The 26,286-nt window shown below is 46.9% G+C and overlaps 1 protein-coding gene across 1 annotated transcript; it reads right to left on the bottom strand.

The window, feature by feature from the left end:
* Positions 1-2,935: 2,935 nt before the first annotated feature.
* On the bottom strand, positions 2,936-24,359 carry LOC308163881 (structural maintenance of chromosomes protein 5-like; the record flags this gene model as incomplete). The annotated part of the gene is made up of 16 exons (XM_080538060.1): positions 2,936-3,091; positions 3,233-3,328; positions 6,290-6,469; positions 7,637-7,756; positions 8,016-8,120; positions 8,620-8,715; positions 10,096-10,224; positions 10,381-10,503; positions 10,783-10,906; positions 11,306-11,475; positions 11,987-12,151; positions 12,596-12,728; positions 12,887-12,981; positions 13,626-13,739; positions 14,468-14,622; positions 24,344-24,359. 16 exons carry the CDS (start codon positions 24,357-24,359, stop codon positions 2,936-2,938), a joined length of 1,977 nt encoding a protein of 658 aa, XP_080394186.1.
* Positions 24,360-26,286: the final 1,927 nt, after the last annotated feature.

Here is a 26,286-nt window from a genome sequence, read left to right as displayed (position 1 = left end):
AACACTGTCAACCTCACCTGCGCAGGCACAACAGGCACACACACACACAGAACAAAGACTGGGGCATCACAGATCCATTATCCTTTGTCACAGTCTGACGCAGTGGCGTCTGGCGAAGGGAGAAATCCTAGGATGGGCTCATTGAAATGGATGGCAAGAGAATGAGGAAAGGTACCAAACACAAACATGAACGTGAATTGCAAGGGACCTATTTAGTACCTGCGTACCCGATTCCTCTGTCTTCTTGAGCCCAATATTCTCTGGAGAATCTGTTAGGCTGAGAGTAGCATCCACCACAATGTCCAGGTAGTTTAATGAACTATAGTCCTGGGATGGGACGAGCAGGGAAAGAGGGATGAGAGCAGCACGACGGTTTCATAAAGGGGAATATGCAGTAGAAATATGTTGTATGTGACGTGAGGAATAAGTGGCATACGAAAAGGTACATAGGTACCTCAAGGAAAGTGCTGTTCCAAAGGCGTGAGCTGAGCACCACCTCCAGCAGGGGGCAGCGTATCTCGACACATTTCACCTCTTCCGAACACAACTGCAATTCAAAGAGGGAACAGATAGGCTACTGTAGCATACAAAAAAGGTTAAACGACCGGGTGCATTGAACAAATGTACAAAACACATTTTGGGGGAATTAAATTCCTCTTACCAGGGTTTTATATTTCCTTTTTGTTGGAAGGAAGGAGAATCCACCCTCACTTGAGGAGGCCTCCAGTTCAGTTTCATGTCTTCGAGAGGTGTCAGTATCACGGCGGCGCTAGATATGATGTAGCAGTAAAATAAAGCACATAATTATACATATATATATACATAAGTTTATGTTATATGAATATACAGACTTACCAGACTGTTGGTGTAAGGTTTGTTGGCATTTTTGGGTGTCAAACAAAGGAATTTTAAACAGATCCAGTTTACACTTTCATCCGAAACGATTTACAATTAAGAGATTACAGGGACAGTCTCCCAGGAGTAATTTAGGGCTAAATTATGCTGTACTCAAGGGCATGCTAGTGTGGTGGTGTTCCCAGGTGGTATTTGAACTGATGACCTTTTGATCACCAGTTTAACTCACTAACCACTAGGCCACCACTACCCCCCCCCCCCCTACCTAATGATATAGCCTCCTGTGAGGTTTAGATGATGGATACATAGATAGATGTGTGAGAGAGAGGGGGGGGCCTAACCTGGCATGTTGGACTGGACTGATCTCCGTTGCAGGAGAGCAGGGGACCGTCTGTATGCCTCTACTGTGGATCTGCACCAGGTACAGCAGCCATTTCCCTGCTGCGTTCTCCTTGGGCCAGTAGATGTTCAGAGATGCGTTGGCGAAGGACTTGAGTGGCCTGCACAGTAAATTGAATGTCTAGAGAACTGATTTCCTGTTGTAAGCACACAATGAAACCAGTTTCTCTACTTGAAGCTTGACATTGGCTAGACAACAGACACATTTAAATGATTACAAAGACCTGATTGCTCTCTTTTCTCCTGACCTACACCTAGATGGACTAAGCCATCTAGAGCAGTTTTGGACCTTTGTGTTTCCCCAGACCCAGTACTCTAGGATCAGACTAAACCAGTTTGTGTCCTTTGTGTTCCTTTTACATATTTGTGTCTCTAGGAGAAAGTGGGGGTCGATTCCCCCTTAAACCTTCATCATCTTCCTCAATGTACAAATCCACACCCATTGTTCATGATTGGTCTAGACCTCACCCGAGGGCGGACCTCTTACCTGAGGGTACCTGAGAGCATAAATACTGAGATGAAATGAATGATCTGGACTTTCTGAGAAACTTTGAATGATCAGATGCGTCTGATGAACCTGTAAACTTTCTCCTTCTATAGAGGAATATTAAATATCTTTTTCTTATACACCTTGAAACAAAACAGGCTGCCTTTATTGCATTTTAGCTCTAACAACTCGCCTTAACAAATACAATATATACAAAATATGGAATATATATGTTCTTCAATGTACTTCAAATCTCTCCCCCCCCCCCCCCAAAAAAAAAACATACTGCAAAAAACAAATTAATTACTAAAAAACTGCAAACCAGTGTTAATTTTGGCAGGCTATTTTACATTTAGGCCGCGTTCGTAAATTCGCTCTGAGAGCGCCAGAGCCTCTAGTCCAATCAAATGACTTGACGTTGAACTCAGTGTGCACTTCGGCAAATTCACGAACGCGGCCTTAGTCTTAGTCTTGTGACGCCTCCCACTCTGCCTGCTGCCTATTGGCTGTTCTGTTGTTTCCTTTAGGAGCCTTGGCAGAGTGGGGAGGGCGTCGGCCTAACTAGTGTCACCTGGGTTTGGGGAGTTGAGGATATAAATGGTGGGTTTGTCCTCAGCTCTCTCTCTCTCTCTCTCTTCCATTTACCCGTCTTCCATCTAGGGTCCTGTTGAGGTCTCTGGTTACCTGGGTTTTGGGCCTCCTGTTTTTACACTACATACATACACCCCTCACACACACACAACACACATTTTACACTCATTCACTCATGGCATACACTACTGATTCTTATCCATATTCTTATACATACCAGTAGGTTATTTAGCTTAATTTGCTTTATTAGGTTAATAAAAATAATTTTCTAAGTTAAACACGTGTGGACTCCTTTCTGTTTGCCGCTACCTTCGGGTTTGTGACAGTCTTCAGACGAAGATGCACATTAGTTTTAGTCATCAACGAACATTTGACTAAAATGTGTGTGTGTGTCTGTTGTAAACTAAAACTACACTAAAATGTTTTCAGTTTTTCGTGAGCTAAAACTAAAGAAGGATCTAAATGTGACTAAAAACGAATGTGCATCTTTGTCTAAAGACTAAGACTAAATTTAAAAAAAAGTAAAATAGCCTTCCAAAATCAACACGGCAGCAAACCAACGATTGGAGATGATGTGAACGCTGGAGGGCAGCGCTGTTGGTTTCAGCTCCGGCCTTTTGCAGCGGTTGTGGCTTCTTTACGGCGGCTGCTGCGGTGGATGAAGGACTTCTCCTCCCACTTGTTGGGGGGCAGCATGTGGGCCCCGTTATGGATACACAGGATGGTCATCTCCTCCGCATACTGGAGGTTGGCCAGGAGCTGGAGACACACACACACACACACACACACGTGAATTTACATGTATACACAGACAGACAGACACGTGAATTTACATGAACAGACACACAGACACAGACACACACACACACACACACACACACACACACACAGGTAACTCACCTTGGGTGTGATAAAGAAGTACTGAGAGGTGGTCTCCTTGCATGCGGTCCTGACCACGATGTCAAACACTCTCCTCTCGTTGACCGGGTCCATACCCTGGTGGAGGAGATGGACATCTATCAGAACCCTCCCTATTGTTCCATCTCTAGCTGGCTGCGTTCGTAAATTCGCTCTGAGAGCGCCTGAGCGCACACTGGGTTCAACGTCATAAAGGGACCACGTAATCTGATTGGTCAAGAGGCATTCCATGAGTGCTGATCAGATTCCTGAGGGAATTTACGAACGCAGCCTATCAGAACCCTCTGTATTACTCCATGTCCTGCAGGCAGGTGTGTGGGTGGAGGGCAGAGTCAACTCCACCTACGGGACTGGCGTAGGGCAGGAGTGTGTGTGTGAGTGTGTGTGTGTGTGGGTGTATTGCTTCAGGGAGTGATTCAGCATGTGTCTGTTACACCATGTTCCATGGTATTTGGTTATTACAAATTGTAGGAAGCAGCAGCAGTGGTGTGTGTGTGTGTTCTAATCCAACCTTTTGTAGTGTAGAGCCAGAAGAACAAAAACAAATGCTTCACTGTCAAGCAGGGCGCTGTATACAGTATATCTCAAAAGTGAGTACACCCTTTAGATTTTTGCAAATATTCTGTCATATCCTTTCAGGGGATAACACTATCTTAATGAAACTTTGATATAACTTAAAGTAGTCAGTGTGCTGCTTGAATAACAGTATAGATTTATTGTCCATTGAAAATTACTCAGTACACAGCTGTTAATGTCTAAACAGCTGGCAACAGAAGTGAGTACACCCCATAGTGAACATGTCTATATTGTGCCCAAAGTGTCAATATTTTGTGTGACCACCATTGTTATCTAGCACTGCTTTAACCCTCCTGGGCATGGAATTCACCAGAGCTGCACAGGTTGCTTCTGGAATCTTCTTCCACTCCTCCATGACGACATCACGGAGCCCACGGATGTTGGACACCTTGCACTCCTCCACCTTCCTCTTGAGGATGCCCCACATGTGCTCAATTGGGTTTAGGTCTGGAGACATACTTGGCCAGTCCATCACCTTAACCTTCAGCTTCTTCAGCAAGGCCGTTGTCATCTTGGAGGTGTGTTTAGGGTCATTATCATGTTGGAAAACTGCCCTAAAAAACGGCCCAGTTTCCGAAGAGAGGGGATCATGCTCTGCTGCAGGATGTCACAGTATATATTGGAATTCATGTGTCCCTCAATGAAATGCAGCTCCCCAGTGCCGGCAGCACTCATGCAGCCCCAGACCATGATGCTGCCACCACCATGCTTGACTGTAGGCAAAACACATTTGTCTTGGTACTCGTCACCAGGGTGCCGCCACACACGCCGGACACCATCTGACCCAAACAGGTTTATTTTGGTCTCATCAGACCACAGGACATAGTTCCAGTAACTCATGTTCTTGGATTCATTGTCTTCAGCAAACTGTTTGCGGGCTTTCTTATGCATCGGTTTCAGAAGAGGCTTCTGTCTGGGGCGACGGCCATACAAACCGATTTGATGCAGTGTGCGGCGTATGGTCTGGGCACTGACAGGCTGACATCCCACTTCTGCAACCTCTGCAGCAATGCTGGAAGCACTCGCACGTCTATTTTTGGAAACCAACCTCTGGATATGACGCTGAGCACGTGGACTCAACTTCTTTGGTCGACCCTGGCGAGGCCTGTTCCGAGTGGAACCTGTCCTGGAAAACCGCTGTATGATCTTAGCCACTGTGCTGCAACTCATTTTCAGGGTGTTGGCAATCTTCTTATAGCCAAGGCCATCTTTGTGAAGCGCAATAATCCTTTTTTTCAGCCGCCCAGAGAGTTCCTTGCCATGAGGTGCCATGTTGTCCAGCATTCAGAGAGAATTGTGCCCAAAACACAAAATTTAACAGCCCTGCTTATCATTTACACCTGAATCCTTGTAACACTAACGAGTCACATGACACCAGGGCGGGAAAACAACATAATTGGGCACAATTAGGACATGTTCACTATGGGGTGTACTCACTTTTGTTGCCAGCTGTTTAGACATTAACAGCTGTGTACTGAGTAATTTTCAAAGGACAATACATCTATACTGTTATTCAAGCAGCACACTGACTACTTTAAGTTATATCAAAGTTTCAGTAGGATAATGTTATCCCCTGAAAGGATATAACAGAATATTTGCAAAAATCTAAAGGGTGTACTCACTTTTGAGATATACTTTATATACACACTCACGCAACACTTTATTAGGAACACTACACTAACACTGAGTAGGGCCTCCCTTTGCTCTCAGAACAACCTCAATTCTTCATGGCCTTGATTCTACAAGACAAGAAACATTCCTTTGAGATTCTGGTCCATGATGACATGATTGCATTTCAGGTGCACTGTCAAGCTGTCACAGAGACAGACAGACACACACCCTGTGTGTGTGTGTGTGTGTGTGTGTGTGTGTGTGTGTGTGTGTGTGTGTGTGTGTGGTACCTGGTTGATCTCGTCCACCACTCTGAAGGGGTGTGTGTCTGTCTGTCTCTCTGTGTGTGTATGTCTCTGTATGTGTGTGTGTGTGTGTGTGTGTGTGTGTGTGTGTGTCTGTCTCTGTGTGTGTGTGAGTGTGTGTGTGTGTGTGTGTGTGTGTGGTACCTGGTTGATCTCGTCCACCACTCTGAAGGGGTGTGTGTCTGTCTGTCTCTGTGCGTGTGTGTGTGTGTGTGTGGTACCTGGTTAATGTCGTCCACCACTCTGAAGGGGTGTGTGTCTGTCTGTCTCTGTGCGTGTGTGTGTGATTGTGTGTGTGTGCGTGTGTCTGTCTCTCTGTGTGTGTGTGTGTGTGTGTGTGTGTGTGTGTGTGTCTGTCTGTGTGTGTGTGTGTGTGTGTCTGTCTCTGTGTGTGTGTGTGTGTGTGTGTGTGTGTGTGTGTGTGTGGTACCTGGTTGATCTCGTCCACCACTCTGAAGGGGTGTGTGTCTGTCTGTCTCTCTGTGTGTGTATGTCTCTGTATGTGTCTGTCTCTGTGTGTGCGTGTGTGTGTGTGTGTGTGTGGTACCTGGTTGATCTCGTCCACCACTCTGAAGGGGCAGCGGTTCAGCTCCTGCAGGGCCATGAGGTAGAGCATGGTGGACACGCTGCGCTCCCCGCCGCTCTGGTGGTGGGCCGTCAGCTCGTGCAGCTCCGTGTTGTTACGGAACTTCACCCGGATACGGATGCCGTACTTGTCGTACTCCTCCTGCAGGGGGCAGACCTGAGTCACACACACACACACACACACACACACATGGCACCTCTCTGCTGCTACCAGTGTTAACTCATTCAGTGCCGAGAGGGTGAATAAAGTCAGTCTCCCAAATTGTCAATGTTCTTGAGTGCCATGGGGTGACTGTATTCACCAGAGATGCATAAATGATGATGGTTCATTTTGTAGCCAATCAAAGCATTGTTGCTAGGTAGTAAGTAGTAAGTAAGCCTTGAGAACCGATGGTTCTCGAGCCTAACGGACCCGTAGGCGGCAGGAGCCTATCTCCTGTTTCCGTAGCGTGAGGTGGCTTGATGTACAAGTACAAGTACACCCCCTGGACATGACGCTGGTATGTCGTAGGGTCTTACCCCCAATCCAACCCTTAATGCTGAGTGCCAAGCAGGGAGGCATCGGGTACCATCTATATATTCTTTGGTATGACTCCGGGGCCGGGGATCGAACTCACGACCTCCCAATCTCAGGGCGGACATCTCTAACCGCAAAGGCCACTGAGCTGGTAAAACAAAACATTGTTGCTAGGTTGTTGCTAGGTAAACACCACATAAAACACTTGGCACTCGAGGTGGTGAGTGTTCCGGAATTCTTTGGCAGTTGGTGAGTTAAAGAATCAATTTGAACCCCCTCGGGTTGTTCCTGGGTCTCCTATAAACATTTCTCTGGGTCGTGAGTCAGTCCCCAAATGGCCTCCACTCTCTCGTTTCGTCTAAACATACACCTACCCTGTTGTTGAGTTCATCGCCTATCTCCCTAAACAACAGATGGTCTTTGCCAAGGACAAAGTCGATAAAGCTGTGTGTTTCTGCTCTGGAAGAAAAAAAGTGAGCTATGCCTTCTCTCTCCGAAAAACAAGGGTTGACTGTTAAATTGATTCTGTTTTAATAAATGTATTTGACAGATGTTTGACTGCACGTCTCTTCTCCTTTTCTCTGGAGCCAGACACCAGCTCCAATGACTGGTGGAGTGTGGCTAGCACTCCCAGACAGACAGAGAGGAAGGAGGAGATAGTTCTCCTTTATCACACCGATACAGAGGGTCAAAGAGGGTGTGTATGTGTGTGTGTGTGTGTGTGTGTGTGTGTGTGTGTGTGTGTGTGTGTGTGTGTGTGCGTGCGTGTGTGTGTGTGGTTAGTGTGCATACCTCGCTCTCAGAGTGCAGGTCCACCTCCCCGGCACACTGCATGGAGCGGAAGAAAGCACTGAACTTCTCATTGATCTGTTCCACCAGCTGCTTCAGAGGGTTCAACCAAAGCTCCTTCGCCTGAGTGTGTGTATGTGTGTGTGAGTGTGTGTGAGTGTGTGTGTGTGTGTGTGTGTGTGTGTGTGAGTGTGTGAGTGTGTGTGTGTGTGTGTGCGCCACACAGAGAGGGAGAGGGGGGGAAAGAGGAGGAGAGAGAAAAAGAGAGAAACAACATTTAGATTTTAGCCAGGAAACTACACAGATATCATACACGCACACACACACACACACACACACACACACACACACACACACACAGCGGGGTGGTGTGTGTAGTGACCTCTGATATGTTCTGTCTGTAGGTGTCCAGGGCGTTGCTCCGGTCCTCTAACTCCTTCTCCAGGCTCTTGATCTCCTGCTCTCTCCTGTTGTACTCATCCACCACCTGGGGGAGGAGGGACACCTGTCATACTCACACAAACACTGCTCCTCTCTTACACACACACACACACACACGCACACGCACACGCACACGCACACGCACACGCACACACGCACACGCACACGCACACACACACACACACACACACACACACACACACACACACACACCTCCTCTCTTTTACACACACACACACTCCTCATTTCTTCCTCTCTCTCCTGTTGTACTCATCCACCACCTGGGAGGAGGGGACACCACATCTGTCACTCACACACACACATACACACACACACACACACACACACACACACACACACACACACACACACACTCCTTTTTTCCTCTATCCATCACCTCAAACCCCCCCCCCCCCCCCGCCGCCCCCCCAGGACACCACATCTGTCACCTACACACACAGACAACTACTTTTTTCCTCTCTCCATCACCTCAAAATCTCCCCCCCCCCCCCCCTTTCATCTCTCTCCCTCTCCCTCTCACGTACGTTTTCGCTGAGGCCGGTGAAGCATTCTGCTCTGGCCCTCTCCTCGTTCAGCCTGGCATCGATCTCATCCAGGGAGGTGGGCAGCTGGCTGAAGGCCTGGGGAACACAAGACAAGATGAATGGATGGAGGAGTGAATGGATTAACTCATTAAGAATTAATTCATTAATTAATTATAGGGGTAGTGGTGGCCTGGCGGATACTGAGTTGGTCTGGTGATCCGAAGGTCATGAGTTCAAATCCCACCTGGGAACACCAACACTTAGTGTGATCTTGAGTAAGGCACTTGTTGGGGCGGCTGTGGTGCAGGAGGTAGAGCCACGTGTCTAATGATCGCAAGGTTGGCAGATCGGCGGTTCGAGCCCCGGCTGGCCACATGTCAAAGTGTCCTTGGGCAAGACACTGAACCCCAAATTGCTCCCAGTGAGCGGGTGTGTGAATGTGTGTGTGGATGGGTGAATGAGAGGCCGTTGTAAAGTGCTTTGGATAAAGGCGCTATATAAGTGCAATCCATTTAAATGGTAAACATTTTGTTAATATTGAGTTTTTATTGAGTTAATGAAATACAGTCACAGCCCAAAATATTGCACTTCCATCAGAGAATGCACCACTTCTCCCAGAAAAATGTTGCAACACCAAAGCATTTGAAATTGCAACAATTTCCTGGGAGTAGAGGTGCATTATCTAACTAGGTGCCAATCCTTTTTTCCAGTCCATTTTTTTTAGATCTGTGTGGAATGATATCAGATTTGGCTTTTTTTCTCTGCTTTTTTTGTGTTGTTCCAATGAAAACAAAATAAATAAACATGTGAATAGCAAAGCATATGTAATTGCAACAATCTTCCGGGAGAAGTGATGCATTATCTGACTGTGACTATGTGTTGAAGCCAAGGGTGAAATAGTCAGTCACACATTGGGGGGGACACTTTGGGGGGAACCCTCTCTATCCAACGAATATGCTCTTCACCAAACATTAACCAAACTCTCTCCTTTTACAATTACCGGTTCTTAAATAATGAAGCTTTCAACAGCACTACTACTGGTATGTTACTCTTGCTACCTGTTCAGCCTGCCTGCTCTGAGCTCCTTTGTTGCTGCATACTCATCCTGCCTGCTCACCTCACCTTCCCTGATGTTTCCAAATACCTGAAATTCCAAATGATTAGGTCAGAAACACCCCAAACCAGCCAAATGTCCAGATAACACCAATCAAAACTCTTCTATTTCCCCAGTCTGATTCTACATTTAACCTGCTTCACATTTTTTTTTCTCGGAATGAAACATATATACTATTAGCTTTATATCAAGGTCTTTGTGTGATTTCACATTATGTCATAAACACCTTAACACTTAACAGGTGGAGAGGGGTATTCTGTAGTAGGCCTATCCCTTTAATGACTTGCCTCAGCATCCACCCTACTGTCCCTCACATCTCTCTGACTCTCCGCCTCTGCTCAGACTCACTAAAATAAACTGACCCTGTGCATGTCCGGGGGCACGGCCACCTCCCCTGGGTCCATGTTGCAGATCTCCCGGGCCCGCCGCATCAGGTGCTTACAGGTGTCCGTCAAACGGGCCTTCCACTGCTCCAGCTGGTTGTACACTTGCTGTAACACGCACACGCACACACACACACACGCACACACACACTCATTATTTCTGTGTCAGACCGTGGGAGTGTGATGAGATGGCGTGTGTAAGACACTGTGTGTGTGTGTGTGTGTGTGTGTGTGTGTGTGTGTGCGTGCGTGTGACCTCCTGACTTCTAGGGTCCTGTGCTCGGCCGAGCCGTCCCTGCAGTCGTTCTCCAGCTTGCTCTTCTCTGCCGTCAGGCTCACAGTCTCCAGAGTCATGTACACCTTCTCCATGCTCAGCATGGCCCTCGACTAGGAGAGGAGGAGGGAGGGAGGGAGGGAGGGAGAGGGGAGGGAGAGAGGGAGGGAGGGAGGGAGGGAGGGAGGGAGGGAGGGAGAGAGGGAGGGGGTAGGGTAGGAGAAGCGGAACACATGAATGTGTGAATGCTGTACGTGTGTATCATTAGAAGACACGCCTATAAACTCCAGACCTACTGTAGGAGCCACAGTGGTGAGGTGTGTGTGTGTGTGTGTGTGTGTGTGTGTGTGTCCGCGTGCGTATCTGAGCCCTGCTCCATGACCCAGACGTACCTTCATGTGGGTCATGAACTCGGCCACGATGGCCACCTTCTGGGTGTTGACGGAGGAGACCCGGGCGCTGGTGTCCTCCTCAGCCTTCCTCAGGTCAATACCACCCTGCTCCATCTGTCTCAGACTAGAGAGAGAGGGGGGGGAGGGAGGGAGGGGGAGGACAGAGAGGACAGGGAGGGAGGGAGGGAGGAGAGGACAGGGAGGGAGGGGAGGACAGAGAGAGAGGACAGGGAGGGGAGGGAGGGAAAGGACAGGACAGGGAGGGAGGGATGGGAGGACAGAAAGAGAGGACAGGGAGGGATGGAGGGAGGGAGGAGAGGACAGAGAGAGAGGGGGGTATAGAATAAATGACAAACACTTTCATGTGAAGACACATTGGTTGTGTTCCAAAATGCGTTCTATGCGATCTAGAGTGTATACCACATACTGATATGTATAGTATAGAATAGTATAGTATAGTCCATCTGTGTGTGTGTGTGTGTGTGTGTGAGCATGATATCTGTGTAGTTTCCTGTGTAGACACCTGTCCTGCTTGGTGCTGATCTTCTGCTCCAGCTGTCTCTTCTTGCCCTTCAGCTCAGACAGCTCCTTCTTCTTGGCGCGCAGCTCGTTGTCCCGGGCGTCCATCTTCCTGGCGCGCTCCTGCATGGCGCCCACCTGGGCGTCGATGGCCTGCATGTTGGTCTCAATCGCCTGACCGACCGCAGCACGGGGGTCAAAGGTTAACTTCACTTCACCTGTGTAACCTTATACTTTAGCTGATCATGTCGTCGTCGTCCCCCCGAGCCCCCCCGCCCCTCCTTCCGTCTCACTTTCCCTCCCCCAGTCGCCCCCTCCCTCCTTCCTTGCCCCAGTCCCTCCCTCCCTCCCTCAGTCCCTACCTCCCTCCCTCCCTCTCCCTCCCCCAGTCTCTCCCTCCCCTCCTCCCTCCCTCGCAGAGTCCCCCCCTCCCTCCCTCCTTCCTTCCCCCAGTCCCCCCCTCCCTCCCTCCTTCCCTCGCCGAGTCCCCCCCTCCCTCCCTCCTTCCTTCCCCCAGTCCCTACCTCCCTCCCTCTCTCCCTCCCCCAGTCTCTCCCTCCCTCCCTCCCCCAGTCCCTCCCTCCCCTCCCCCCCAGTCCCTCCCTCTGATCTGCTCCTCCCTCCCCCAGTCCCTCTCTCTCTCCCTCCCCTCCTCCTACCTCCCTCCCTCCCCTCCTCCCTCCACCTCCACCTCCCTGCGTTTCTCCTCCGCGTCCACGGCCAGCATGAGCCACTGGGAGGGCCTGATAGCTGAGTTACTGGTGCTGGTATGGTTGGAGTAGACAGAGCGCTTCAGAGAGTACTTCTCGTCCGCCGTGTAAAGCACCTTCAGATAGGGCTCCTGTATCACCTGGGAGACAGAGAGGGAGACAGGGAGGGAGACAGGGAGGGAGACAGGGAGACAGGGAGTTGGGGAGAGAGAGAGAGTTATCTTTCTGTTTATTTACACTTTAGGAGTACTTTTACTGTAAAGCACTTTGGTTGACAAGTGTCATGTGCTATATAAATAAACCGCTACCCACGGTTTATTTATTTTTTGGGCCGCTACCCACACGTTTAGCTGTGTTACTCATTCCACGAATGCATGATCCTTACAAGTTGTACCTTGTAAAGGTGACTAATCAGGCTTTCCAACGATATAAAATACAATACCAATTGGTATTATTAAAGGGGAGGAAGAATCGACTGAAATAACGTTTCCAAACTTTTTTTTGAGGAGTTTACATTTGATTGATTGATTGTCCTCCAATTTCTACCTCCACCAGCCTCCCCTGCGGCTCCCTCAGAGACCTACCGTCTTGATCATGGACTTGGTCTCAACCGTCCCCACGGGGACGTCATGCACCTTGTACTGGTTGCAGAGGTAGCTCATGACCTCGTCAGGGGCGTCGAAGAGCTCGCGCAGGTACGAGAAGAAGCCGAAATGCCTGGAACACCAAGAACAAGGCCGCAAAACAGGCGGTTAACTCACCAACCGCCAAAGAATTCCGGAACACTCACCACCTAGAGTGCCACGTGTTTTATGTGGGGTTGGTGTTAGGTGTGGTAGCCTGTTGAGGGTTAGGGTCGGGGTTAAAGCGCTGACCTCAGGGACTCGAGGGGTCGAGAGGGGGGTCGGTTGGCACAGGACTCCTCTGGGGCGTTGATGGCGTTCACCCTCAGGTTCTGCTTGTCACGGCACTGAGGACGGAGCAGGTTTATTTAACATTTTACACCAAGTAGAGAGCTCAGAAGCCTGGGTCAAAAATGCAGTTGGTTTGCAAGTCTTTTATGTGGTGTTTACCTAGCAACAGTACTTTGATTGGCTCCAAAATTAAGCATCATCATTTATTTTATTATCCCTCCCCCAGTCCCTACCTTCCTCCCTCCCTCTCTCCCCCAGTCCCTCCCTCCCCTCCTTCCTTCCCCCAGTCCCTCCCTCCCTCCTTCCCCCAGTCCCTACCTTCCTCCCCCCTCCCCCCCAGTCTCTCCCTCCCTCCCTCCTCTCCTCCCTCCCTCCCCCAGTCCCTCTCTCCCCTCCTCCCCCAGTCCCCCCCTCCCACCTCACCCTGACCTGCTCCTCCAGCCTGAGTTTCTCCTCCCTCCCTCCCCCAGTCCCATTTTTGTTGAATAAAGTCACCCTTGGCCCTCTAGTGACATTCTAATTGCAATTTTTTTGGCTTCACAGAGTACATTTTGTTGAACCACTTCACCTCTCTATACTGAATATGTTTCCTTTTCGTCAGTTGAAAAATAATAATAATAATAATAATAATAATTTTCCCTTCAGGGCTCAACCGTAGTACACTGGTCTGTGAACCCTGACCTCTGACCCCTGCTCTCACCTCCGTGAGGAACATCTCCATGTCGTCCTTCCTCTGGAAGACGAAGGAGCGCAGGTCGTTGAAGCTGATGTGGTTCTCCACGTACTTGGCGAAACGAGCCTCGCGGACGTTGATCTGAGGAGGAAGGGGAGGGGTCAATCAGTCTGAACTCCAGGAAGGAGTCACAGGGGAGGGGTCAATCAGTCTGAACTCCAGGAAGGAGTCACAGGGGAGGGGTCAATCAGTCTGAACTACAGGAAGGAGTCACAGGGGAGGGGTCAATCAGTCTGAACTCCAGGAAGGAGTCACAGGGGAGGGTTCAATCAGTCTTTGGGCCGGGTTCACAGACGAGGCCTAAGCCTAATCCTAGACTAAAAAGCATCTTCAATGGGGATTTTTTACATTGAAAGTGTGATGTAGTCCAGGACTAGGATTAACCCTTGTCTGTGAAACCAGCCCTTGGTGTTGTAGCTAGCGCGGCCGGTAGGTCGTGAGTATGATCACCGCTCAGGGCAAGCTACTCTGCTCTGCCCCGCCGTTCTCCCACAGTAATACGAGTGCTACTCTGTGCTCTCACCACTAGCAACTAGCAGCATGGGTTCATAGAGGTGGTTCTGTGATCTCACCACTAGCAACTAGCAGCATGGGTTCATAGAGGTGGTTCTGTGATCTCACCACTAGCAACTAGCAGCATGGGTTCATAGAGGTGGTTCTGTGATCTCACCACTAGCAACTAGCAGCATGGGTTCATAGAGGTGGTTCTGTGATCTCACCACTAGCAACTAGCAGCATGGGTTCTAGAGGTGGATCTCTGCTCTCACCACTAGCAGCATGGGTTCATAGAGGTGGTTCTGTGATCTCACCACTAGCAGCATGGGTTCATAGACGTTGCCGGCGAAGATTTTTCTGTTCTGCCTCAGCCACTGGAGGGCAGCGTAGGTGTCCCTGGACCGCCCCCTCAGCTTCTCCTCCTTTATGTTCATCATGTCGTCCAGGCTCCGCAGCTTGTTCCTCAACACTAGGAGAGAATGAACAGTTTATTCCTCAACACTAGGAGAGAGAGACAGCTTGTTATATAACAGATATGCTCCAAAACAATGCAATGTGTCCTCTCACTCCATACAATAGGCTAGGCGACAGTCCAGTGCCTCACTCTAACTCACGGGTAGCTTGGTAGGCTACCACTAGCTAGCCTTTAGCTTATCACCTCTGCTCTACCACTGACGTTAGCCAGCTAGCTAAATACACTTGTCATGCAATATTGAATTCATGAATGCGAGCAAACACTCACTGGCTATCGCATTACATTACAGTCATTTAGCTGACGCTTCGCCAGAACTCACACTTTTCGTTATCGATTTTTATCGATTTAATCGATTCGTTGTTGCAGCCCTAGATGTCATAAAACACCCCTTTGTCAGCAGACATTCTTTCAGAGCCAAAAAGCCTAACCCTAAAGCCCCTTTTCCACTATCGTGCCAGCCCGGGTCGGGTCAGGTCGGTTCGGCTCGCTTCTTTAGCTCCCCTTCGATACCAGGGTCTAAATTTAGACCCGGAACCTTTTTGCCAGGCTGCGTGTGACGTGTGACGCTGCACACCGTTGATTGGTCAATGGAAATCGTCATCCCATGTTCATAGATTTCTTCACTAACCGCCATCTTGAAATACCACATTCGCTCTTGGAAAATGTCACTACAGTTTCTGTAATAGCTTATTAATAAAGATTAGAAAAATTATGCTGACTATCGTATTATCTTAGTTTAATGTTATTTCAATGCATCATAGAACTTTTATTTACAACAAGCATAACACAAAAATCGCTATTATGCACCGTCTTTGCCCGTGAATAACACCGGCTGTGAATGTGGTAGAAACACAATACTCCTTTGCTAACTTCACCATCGGTATACGGTCATTTTGAGCCCTTAACCACCGCGCTGACACCCCGAGAAGTTATGCTTTTAACCGTAAACTCAATGAACCGGGAGTTCACCCGGCCGCTGCTGCTCGCAGCACCGCTTGCTGCTGGTTGAAAGTCCCGTTGACAGTGGGGGCAGAGAAACGTTTTAACAGGGAATTCGCTCCGCGCTGTCGACGGTGATAGGAGTGTAGGATCGATACCATTCAAATGGTTTTGGATTCCCTGTCCTCTCCTCTATCCGGACACGTTGGAATTGTTATCCTAACCCACGGTAATCCAAAGTTATTAACCCGCAAAGCACCGCTTGCTGCTGGATGAAACTCCTGTTGACAGCGGGGGCAGAGAATATTTCTACCCGGGAATTCGCTCCGCGCTGTCGACGGTGATAGGAGTGTAGGATCGATACCATTCAAATGGTTTTGGATTCGAATTGTATTTGAATTGTTATCCTAACCCACGGTAAACCGAAGTTATTAACCCGCAAAGGGCACCGTGTTTGTCCGTGAATAACACGGCACACAATGATACTACAGTTCATAAAGCAGACAAGTGAAGTGGTTTTAAGGGTTCAAAAAACATGACTATTATGTGTACATAGCTTCCTCTCTCTCTTTCTCTTTCTCTCCCAAAAAATCACGGTTAGTAATTATTCTTCATTCATTAATTTTGCTTTTTAAATCTGCTTACTATTCTCCTCTTGTATTCTTCAGACCCCAGAGATATTGTTACATGGCACTGTGAAGCCTATGGAACCACTTTGTTGCTCTTATCTTGTTATAATCCTGCGTATGTTCCAAATTTTACAGGAGAGAGGCCATACTACTGCTCCCAGTGTGGGAAGAGTTTCACTACATCCATGAACCTGAAGGTCCATGAGAGAATACACACAGGAGAGAAGCCGTACACCTGCTCCCACTGTGGGAAGAGTTTCACTACGTCCATCAAACTGAAGGTCCATGAGAGAATACACACAGGAGAGAAGCCGTACACCTGCTCCCACTGTGGGAAGGGTTTCACTCAGTCAGGAAGCTTAAAGGACCATCAGAGAATACACACAGGAGAGAAGCCATACGTGTGCACCCACTGTGGGAAGAGTTTCAATAGGCAAGACACTCTGAAGGTCCATGAGAGAATACACACAGTAGAGAAGCTGTACACCTGCTCCCACTGTGGGAAGGGTTTCACTCAGTCAGGAACGTTAAAGGACCATCAGAGAATACACACAGGAGAGAAGCCGTACACCTGCATCCTATGTAGGAAGAGTTTCACTGCATCCATGAACCTGAAGGTCCATGAGAGAATACACACAGGAGAGAAGCCGTACACCTGCTCCCACTGTGGGAAGAGTTTCACTACGTCCATCAAACTGAAGGTCCATGAGAGAATACACACAGGAGAGAAGCCGTACACCTGCTCCCACTGTGGAAAGGGTTTCACTCAGTCAGGAAGCTTAAAGGACCATCAGAGAATACACACAGGAGAGAAGCCGTATACCTGCTCCCACTGTGGGAAGAGTTTCACTACATCCATGAACCTGAAGGTCCATGAGAGAATACACACAGGAGAGAAGCCGTACACCTGCTCCCACTGTGGGAAGAGTTTCACTACGTCCATCAAACTGAAGGTCCATGAGAGAATACACACAGGAGAGAAGCCGTACACCTGCTCCCACTGTGGGAAGGGTTTCACTCAGTCAGGAAGCTTAAAGGACCATCAGAGAATACACACAGGAGAGAAGCCGTATACCTGCTCCCACTGTGGGAAGGGTTTCACTACGTCCATCAAACTGAAGGTCCATGAGAGAACACACACAGGAGAGAAGCCATACGTGTGCGCCCACTGTGGGAAGAGTTTCAATAGGCAAGACACTCTGAAGGTCCATGAGAGAATACACACAGTAGAGAAGCTGTACACCTGTTCCCACTGTGGGAAGAGTTTCAATAGGCAAGACACTCTGAAGGTCCATGAGAGAATACACACAGGAGAGAAGCCATACACCTGCCCCCAGTGTGGGAAGAGTTTCGCTACGTCCATCAGTTTGAATGTCCATGAGAGAATACACATAGGCAAGAAGCCGTACACCTGCCCCCAGTGTGGGAAGAGTTTCATTAGGCAAGACAAGCTGAAGGACAATCAGAGAATACACACAGGAGAGAAGCCATACGTGTGCGCCCACTGTGGGAAGAGTTTCAATAGGCAAGACAAGCTGAAGGTCCATGAGAGAATACACACAGTAGAGAAGCTGTACACCTGCTCCCACTGTGGGAAGGGTTTCTCTCGGTCAAGACACTTGAAGGTCCATGAGAGAATACACACAGGAGAAAAGCCATACACCTGCTCCCTGTGTGGGAAGGGTTTCACTCAGTCAGGACACTTTAAGGACCATGAAAGAATACACACAGGAGAGAAGCTGTACACCTGCTCCCAGTGTGGGAAGAGTTTCACTACGTCCTTCAACCTGAAGGTCCATGAGAGAATACACACAGGAGATAAGCCGTACACAAAAAAAAATTCACCCAGTCAATTTCTGCGCAGTAGTTCCGCTTAACGAACACATAACAATATGAAACTCTCGTATAATATCTTTGTTCCAGACTGTATCGACAACGTGTTCACCTTATTATTTATGATAATACATTTCATAACATTCAAGTATTGTTTAATAATTACAGATTCAATTAAATACAGTGGTGTAGTCTACGTGATACGCAGGGCTACGCCGTATACCCACTAAGAAAGGCCAAGGATTTCCGTATACCCACTTAAAAATGTGCGAGGATACGTAACAGCGTTTTGTGACAGAACTTTCACACTTTCATTCAAATTCACCCCGTCTGTGTCACGAAGCACATGACTTTTGGAGCATTGGGACTGACTATAGCGTCATATACCATCAACGGGGGGAGATGCGACATGAAATATGTCAAAATGCAGCACTATACCATGCACAGATCAGCCTTATAACATGTAATGTTAGATATATAACGTCAGGCAGGGAACGCAGATGTATTTTTTATGAAGTTCCGAAATGAACGATATGAGGCTGGGAGGGAAAAATCACAGTATACCCACTAGAAAAAACTAGACTACACCACTGATTAAATATGATTCCCGATTAAACTGTACAACATATTTGAGGGGTTGTTTTGCAAAAACAGATATCTCCCTTTGTATTTATTATGTTAAATCATGTTTTTTTATTTTAGATTAGATTAGATTCAATCTTATTGTCATTGACAAGTACCAAGGTTGTCATAAGGAAATGCAGTTCGTCATCTAACCTGCATTGACAGTTTTAACTGCAAACAGAAATCCTTCGGGGAATTTTTATCATTTGAATATCTTTCAGTTGTTTTTAAATGTTCCACTCGAATTCTTTTTATAATTTTATACAGACCACCCCAATACTCTACTAGCTTCTTTAATGAACTTATAGAGCTTCTCTCCATCATTACTACTGAATTTAATGGTCTGATCATTGCTGGTGATTTAAATATTCATGTAGATAACTCAGAGGACAACAAAGCCAAAGAACTCTCTGTTCTGTTAGATGTTTTTGAACTTCAACAACATGTGAACCTCCCTACTCATAATCGAGGTCACACTCTGGACCTTATCATCACCAAAGGCCTAGATATTTCAAATGTTGTTGTAACTGACATTGCCCTCTCTGACCACTGTTGCATATTCTTTGACGTATCTATCTTTCCTGTTATTCAAACTATGTCTAAAACTATTTCCAAACGATATATCAATGAAAAGACCAGTGCACTGTTCACACAGGCCTTTTCCCTAGCCCCCCCCCCCCCCCCCAAAACTTCTATTCCAACCTCAGTAATATACCTTGTGTGCGGCCGTACCACCTTGTCAAGCCTGATCTCGTCAGATCTCAGAAGCTAAGCAGGGCTGGGCCTGGTTAGTAACCTGGATGGGAGTCCAAAAAGGGTGAAAGCCTGGTTGCCGTGGCACATATATATGGCTTGGGGTTGGCATGTTCCCCCCATGTCCACTAGGGGTCTCCTTCACCCCACATGGAAAGACATGCCAAAGTGAACACCCGTCCCTGACCACGACGGTGAAGAACGCTACTTGGTCCCCGGGGCGCCGGGCGTCGGTTCAAGCCGCGCCAAAAGGGCGACCGCTGCCCCTGGCTGCCAGTGGAGGAATGGCAGCCCGGATGGGTTACAAAGGCAGAGGACAATTTCTACCTGGCGACCCGCCGAAGATAGTGCATGTGCTTGTGTTTGTGTGTGTGTTCACCTAAAACTTGCATGTGTGTGATCAGAGTGTAAAACTGCCGTGTGTGGCCATTAAAAGACCATCAAGGTCCGATTTCTCTCTAAGTAAATGACCTTCTACACGATTTCAACTTAAAAATCACAAAAACCATTGATGATATTGCACCCATTAGATCCAAATGCATCTCTGGTAAGCAAAAAGCTCCCTGGAGAACTGCCCCATCCGTAAAGACCCAAAAAAGAGAATGTCGTAAAGCAGAGCGCAGATGGAGAAAAACAAACCTTCAAGTCCACTATGATATCTATAAAGAGAATCTTCAGAACTATAACTTAGAAATAAGAAGTGCCAGGCAATCATTTTTCTCTAAGATCATAAACAATAACATCAATAATGCCCGCATCCTTTTCAGAACTGTTGACAGACTAACAAATCCCCCAACACCCATTGCTCAGGAATTTCACTCAACTAGTAAATGCAATGAGCTTGCATCCTTTTTTAACAATAAAATAGAAACCATTAGACAAGGCATTAGGCCTTCTGTGTCAGGCATGAAAAACATGTCCCCATTAACAACCCCAAATAGGGCGGACATAACAACCATGTCACAATTTAACACCATTGATTACAAGACCCTAGATAAAATCATGTCACGTCTTAAACCATCCACCTGTGCCCTTGATGTCCTGCCAACAAGCTTTTTAAAAAACATATTTAGCTGCATGGCAGGCGAACTAATACAAATAATTAACACCTTCCTTAAATCAGGAATCTTCCCTGAAGCCCTGAAAACTGCAGTTATTAAGCCTCTACTAAAAAAGAACGGCCTAGACCCATTTGTACTAAACAACTACAGACCCATATCAAACCTTCCCTGTACAGGAAAAATTATTGAAATGGTTGCCCACGAACAACTTAGCAATTATTTGACCCTAAATGATCTCTTTGATGACTTTCAATCAGGCTTTCGCCCCCTACATAGCACTGAAACGGCCCTTATTAAGGTCCTTAATGACATTCGCGTAAACACAGACTCCGGAAAAATCTCAGTTTTGGTCCTACTAGATCTTAGTGCTGCCTTTGACACTGTAGACCATGACATTCTAATAGATAGACTAAAAACCTGGGTAGGACTTTCGGGCACTGCCCTAAACTGGTTTAGATCCTACCTACAGGACAGAAGCTACTATGTCTCCATTGGCAACTTTGTATCTGACCAAATTAAAATGACATGTGGGGTTCCCCAAGGGTCAATCCTTGGCCCCCTTCTATTCAATCTCTACATGCTTCCATTGGGACACATCATAAAAAAGAACAAAATTGCCTACCACAACTATGCGGATGACACTCAAATCTACATAGCCCTCTCACCGAACGACTATAGTCCCATTGACAATCTCTGTAATTGCATTGAGCAAATAAACGCCTGGATGACACAAAACTTCCTCCAACTAAACAAGGACAAAACAGAGATAATTGTATTCGGTGCACCTGACAAAAGATCGAAAGTCAGTGCAAAACTTGATTCTCTCTCTCTTCAGACTAAAAAACAGGTCAGAAATCTTGGTGTAATTCTAGACTCCGATCTAAACATCAACAGCCACATCAATTCGATAACTAAATCAGCCTACTATCACCTGAAAAACATAACAAGAATGAGAGGTTTCATGTCCAAGCAAGACCTTGAAAAACTCATCCATGCATTTGTTTTGAGTAGTCTCGATTATTGTAATGGTCTACTAACAGGCCTATCTAAAGGAGCTGTTCGTAAATTGCAGCTCATCCAAAAACGCTGCTGCTAGGGTCCTAACAAAAACACATTACACCAATCCTGAGATCCCTGCACTGGCTACCAGTCAGAGAATTGAATTCAAAATCCTCCTAATTACATACAAATCACAAAATGGTCTTGGACCAAAATACATATCAGATCTCCTCCCACCCTATATTCCCGCAAGGTCCCTAATATAAGGTCAGCTGAGACTAATCAGCTAATAATTCCAAGAGTAAAAACAAAACACGGTGCAGCAGCTTTCAGTCACGCAGCTGCATGCTCCTGGAACAATCTCCCTGAAGAAATCAAACAGGCCCAAACCCTTAAAATATCTAAGCTAAAAACCTTCATGTTTTGCACCAGTTATGATTAAACACAAACACTTCTATCAATGTCTTTTTTCCATTAACTGTCTTTTTAAATGTTTTATCTATTTACTTCTTATATTTGCTTTTATTCATTGCAATTTTTATTTTCTAATGCTGTATTTTTATATAATGTATGTAAAGCACTTTGAATTGCCCCTGTTGTATGAAATGTGCCATACAAATAAACTTGCCTTGCCATTCGGCAAAGCTGGTAACGTAGGGAGCCCCTGAACCATCCTTTGTTTTACAAGATTCAAAACTTAATACGTACACTAACTATTCTACATTACCTCTGACATTCGAAGACTTGGGCTTCGACACTCACTTCAGTCCTTCACTTCACAGTAATAATGCATATGATATTCAAGATGTTTATATGTAGTGACAACGTAATGACATAACATAATAAGCATGTAGTAAAGTTGTCTGGGAACCTGTTTTTATTGTTGCTTCATATAGAGATTAGTCAAAAATACAGCATATTTTGTTCAGCCAACATGTCCATCTTTTAATAAAACTTTCTATGACATGTTAAAAATGTCCGTTAGAAGAAACTTGGCCACTGATGCATCCTCTTTGATACTATGAACAAATCATTTTAAATAACTCAAAACAGAAAAGCCAGTTAGTTGAAATCCAGACAATAACTTTCAGACCAAAATGAACACAGTGAACAGTCACATCAAGATGACAAGATGAAATATTGGGGGAATAATGATACTGATAAAACGCAGTAAGTTCGGTTGGTAAACCTGATAAGCTTTAGAACTGGGCTGGGCTGGGAATACTGGGATAACCTATTCAAGACTGTTTTGTTCTACAGTCAATCAAGACTTCTTGGTACAGATTAGCATACATAACGGCTATATAAAAGGACTAAAATGAGACATGCGCTACACGCTAATGGGCTAGTCTCAGTCGGACCACCATAAAACCTGTACAAACCCAGAGAGGATGGAGATGCTAACTTAACAGAAACAGAAAGATAAAGATACTGCAGTTTTATAAAAAACAAACCAAACAGAGGTCATCCTCAGATGCTCAGGGAACTGTGCATGTATCGGCCACACCTTTTGCCCCACAAACATGGACACCCTCACCCTATATGAACGGAAGCACAGACCAACCAGAGTCTAGAATAAAATAGAGTGGAGAGCTGTCTTGCGAGTAAGGAACTGAGTGAAGACTCTTTGTCTGTGTTTGTCTCTGTTCATTCTTCTCTCCTCTTCTCTTTTCTAATCTCCCTTGGTGAGCAAGTCTTCTATGTAAGCGTCCAGTTCATCATCTGTGTTTATGTCAAAGTCCTACAGGAGGGAAGAAGAGACATTAGTGTTCAGCGTATGACTGTATATGTGTGTGTGTGTGTGTGTGTGTGTGTGTGTGTGTGTGTATGTAAGTAAGTCTGAGAGACAGTGTGTACCTCCTGTACTTTCTGTAGCAGAGCTACAATGTTGGTTCGTAGTTTCTCATCGGCCTCTTACAGGAAGTCACATGACTCTATGGCCTCTATAGGAAGTCACATGACTCATATCGCCTCTATAGGAAGTCACATGACTCATATCGTCCTCTTACAGGAAGTCACATGACTCATATGGCCTCTATAGGAAGTCACATGACTCATATCGCCTCTATAGGAAGTCACATGACTCATATCGCCTCTATAGGAAGTCACATGACTCATATCGCCTCTACAGGAAGTCACATTACTCATCGCCTCTTATAGGAAGTCACATGACTCGTAGCATCGAGTGGAGAAAACAATTATCTATATACAATCAGTACAATTGTTAGCCAACATAAACCCTGTATTATAACAAAGTAATACTGAACGTATTCCTGACATACAGCAAAATAAAACCCAAACTGGACAGTATATTCAATATATACAAGATAAACAGCAAGCAGAGAAGGACACTTAAATCAAGGATGCTGATTGTGTTGGGTGTTCCTCAGCGTGTGTCTGGTGATCTGAAGCTTCTTACTGTCTAAGACTATCTACAAAACATCAACGTGAAACTTTTCTTGTAATATTAACATGGAAATCCCAGCAATAAAATAAATTGTGTAAGACCGTCGATCGAAGAACCAAACCTAGATATGCTATCCTTTATCACAAGTCATTTATCATTTGTGTAACTTTTTTTTCTTCTTTTTTTTCTTTTCGTGATCAGGAAAGGTATGAACGCTTACAACTGAATACTGAGCAGGTTAAACACGTATATGTATATATGTTATAAATATATACATATATATATATATATATAAATATGTTTCCCACAACCAAATTAAAAAAGGTGTTAGTATTTTACAAATATTTTTAAAAAGTAAACCTTTTATCTATTTAGGCATTTCAAAATATATTCCATCAAAAATAGTCTGACATTTTGCTGGTAGAAAATAAATGTTATATAAATGATGAGGTTTGAAGCTAAATGTTTACTGTAGAATCGTGTCATGTTAGATTTACCCTAACCTTTCTAAAGACTTCTTTTCCATCCTGTCAGAACATCTTACATACGTTTTTTTTTCTTTTTCTTCCAGTGGATGGTGTTTAAAAGACATTTTCAAACATGCAATAAACTGTCTGTCCTCACATAAAGTGCCTGTAGGACCCAGTGACCTGGGTGAAGGCGTAGGGGGACACGCCAGGCGTAGTGACAGTGGAGGTGGTGTGCATCGTGGGGGCGTGCCACGTCACGGGCTCCAGTAGAGCGGCCTCCTGCTGCCTCTGCCGCGCCCGCTCCTTCATTTTGGCCTCCCACATGGCCTTGCCGTGGACGGGCTGGTTCAGGTTCTTATGTAAGTAGAAGACCAGGGAGATGCGCGTGGGGTGGGAGCGGTCGGGCCTCTTCAGCGGCGTGGTGGCATGCAGCTCGCGCCGGGCGCACTCTATCAGGATGGAGCCGTGGGCCGGGGCCACCGCCACGCCGCCGATGTTGGGGTCCAGGAAGGTTTTCTTCTCCGACGAGCACGGCAGCTTGCGGACGGCGCGGCGGAAGTTGTCCAGCACCTGGATGGCGCCGGACTTCATCTTCTGCCGCTGGCCCTCCTCGCTGCCGTGCTCGTCGGTGAGCGAGACCTTGTAGAGGGGCAGCACATGGAGCTGCTCGTCCTCGGGGATCTCTCCCACCTTGCGGTTGTCTGGTTTTGTCAGGGTGCACACCTGGGAGAGAGGCGGTGGTGGGGGGGGGAAGGGGAAGGGGAGAGGAGAGAAGAAGAAGGGACAAGGTTTAGTGTCTGCTGAGTCATCGTGGCGGTGACCGGGCAGGGGGACGTTGTACTGCGGACACACACAAGTCTCTCTGGCAACTACCCCCCTGAGAAACAGACGAACGACCTAAGAACAACATAGACATGCACAGATAGAGTGAGAAGGAGCGAGAGAGAAAGACAGACAGAGAGGCAGACAAACAGAGAGACAGATGGACAGAGAGAGACAGACGAACAGACAAGAGAAAGAGAGCGCGAGAGAGACAGAAAGAAAGAGCGAGAGAGCAAGAGAGAGAGAGAGAGAGACAGAAAGAAAGAGCGAGAGAGAGCAAAAGAGAGAGAGAGAGAGAGAGAGAGAGAGAGAGAGAGACAGAAAGAAAGAGCGAGAGAGAGCAAAAGAGAGAGAGAGAGAGAGAGAGACAGAAAGAAAGAGCGAGAGAGAGCAAAAGAGAGAGAGAGAGAGAGAGAGACAGAAAGAAAGAGCGAGAGAGAGAGAAAGACAGAAAGAAAGAGCGAGAGAGAGCAAGAGAGAGAGAGAGAGAGAGAGAGAGAGACAGTAGGTGTCGTACCACGGTGCAGCCGTTGTAGAGGTTGTTCAGGTCGTTGTGAGCGTGGGCACAGAAGTCCATGCAGGCGGTGACCCCAGAGAAGGGCCTGCCCTCCTTCAGCCCCAGCCTGCAGTCTGGAGCCGCCGACTCGTTCTGCAACTGGACACACACACACACACACACACACACACACAAGGGGAACAGGACGGGTCATACCCTGTACGACAGCTAGCGAAACACCGTGCTATACGCTTAGAAGAATAAAGCTTCTAGTTAGTACCGAAAAACGTGTTGAAACCTTTCCACAGAGGGTTCTGAATGGAAGCGAGCCAAGATGTGTTTTTCAAAGGGTTCCCCTACATGGTACTAATGAAGGTCAAAACCAAGCTTGGCTGTTCTGACAGCGTTCTGAATGGAGTAGAAGTAGTACTCCACAGCAGAAACTGGACCGTGGACATTATTCACCCAGACAGACAGTGAGGGGTCCCTTCCCTGGACTGTGTACCCTACTCCCTGTAACTGGAGCTGGGGGGGAGGACAGGGTCACAGGCCTCTGCAGTGGCTGGTGAGTTACTGCTACAGCCGCTACACCAGGCTGCAGGGAGGTACTACTGCTAGTAAAACG

This window comes from Nansenia antarctica, assembly GCF_963989245.1.
Source record: "Nansenia antarctica genome assembly, chromosome: 8".
Lineage (NCBI taxonomy): Eukaryota > Metazoa > Chordata > Actinopteri > Argentiniformes > Microstomatidae > Nansenia > Nansenia antarctica.
Note: the sequence above shows the minus strand (reverse complement) of the source record. Positions and strands in the feature narration are given on the sequence as shown.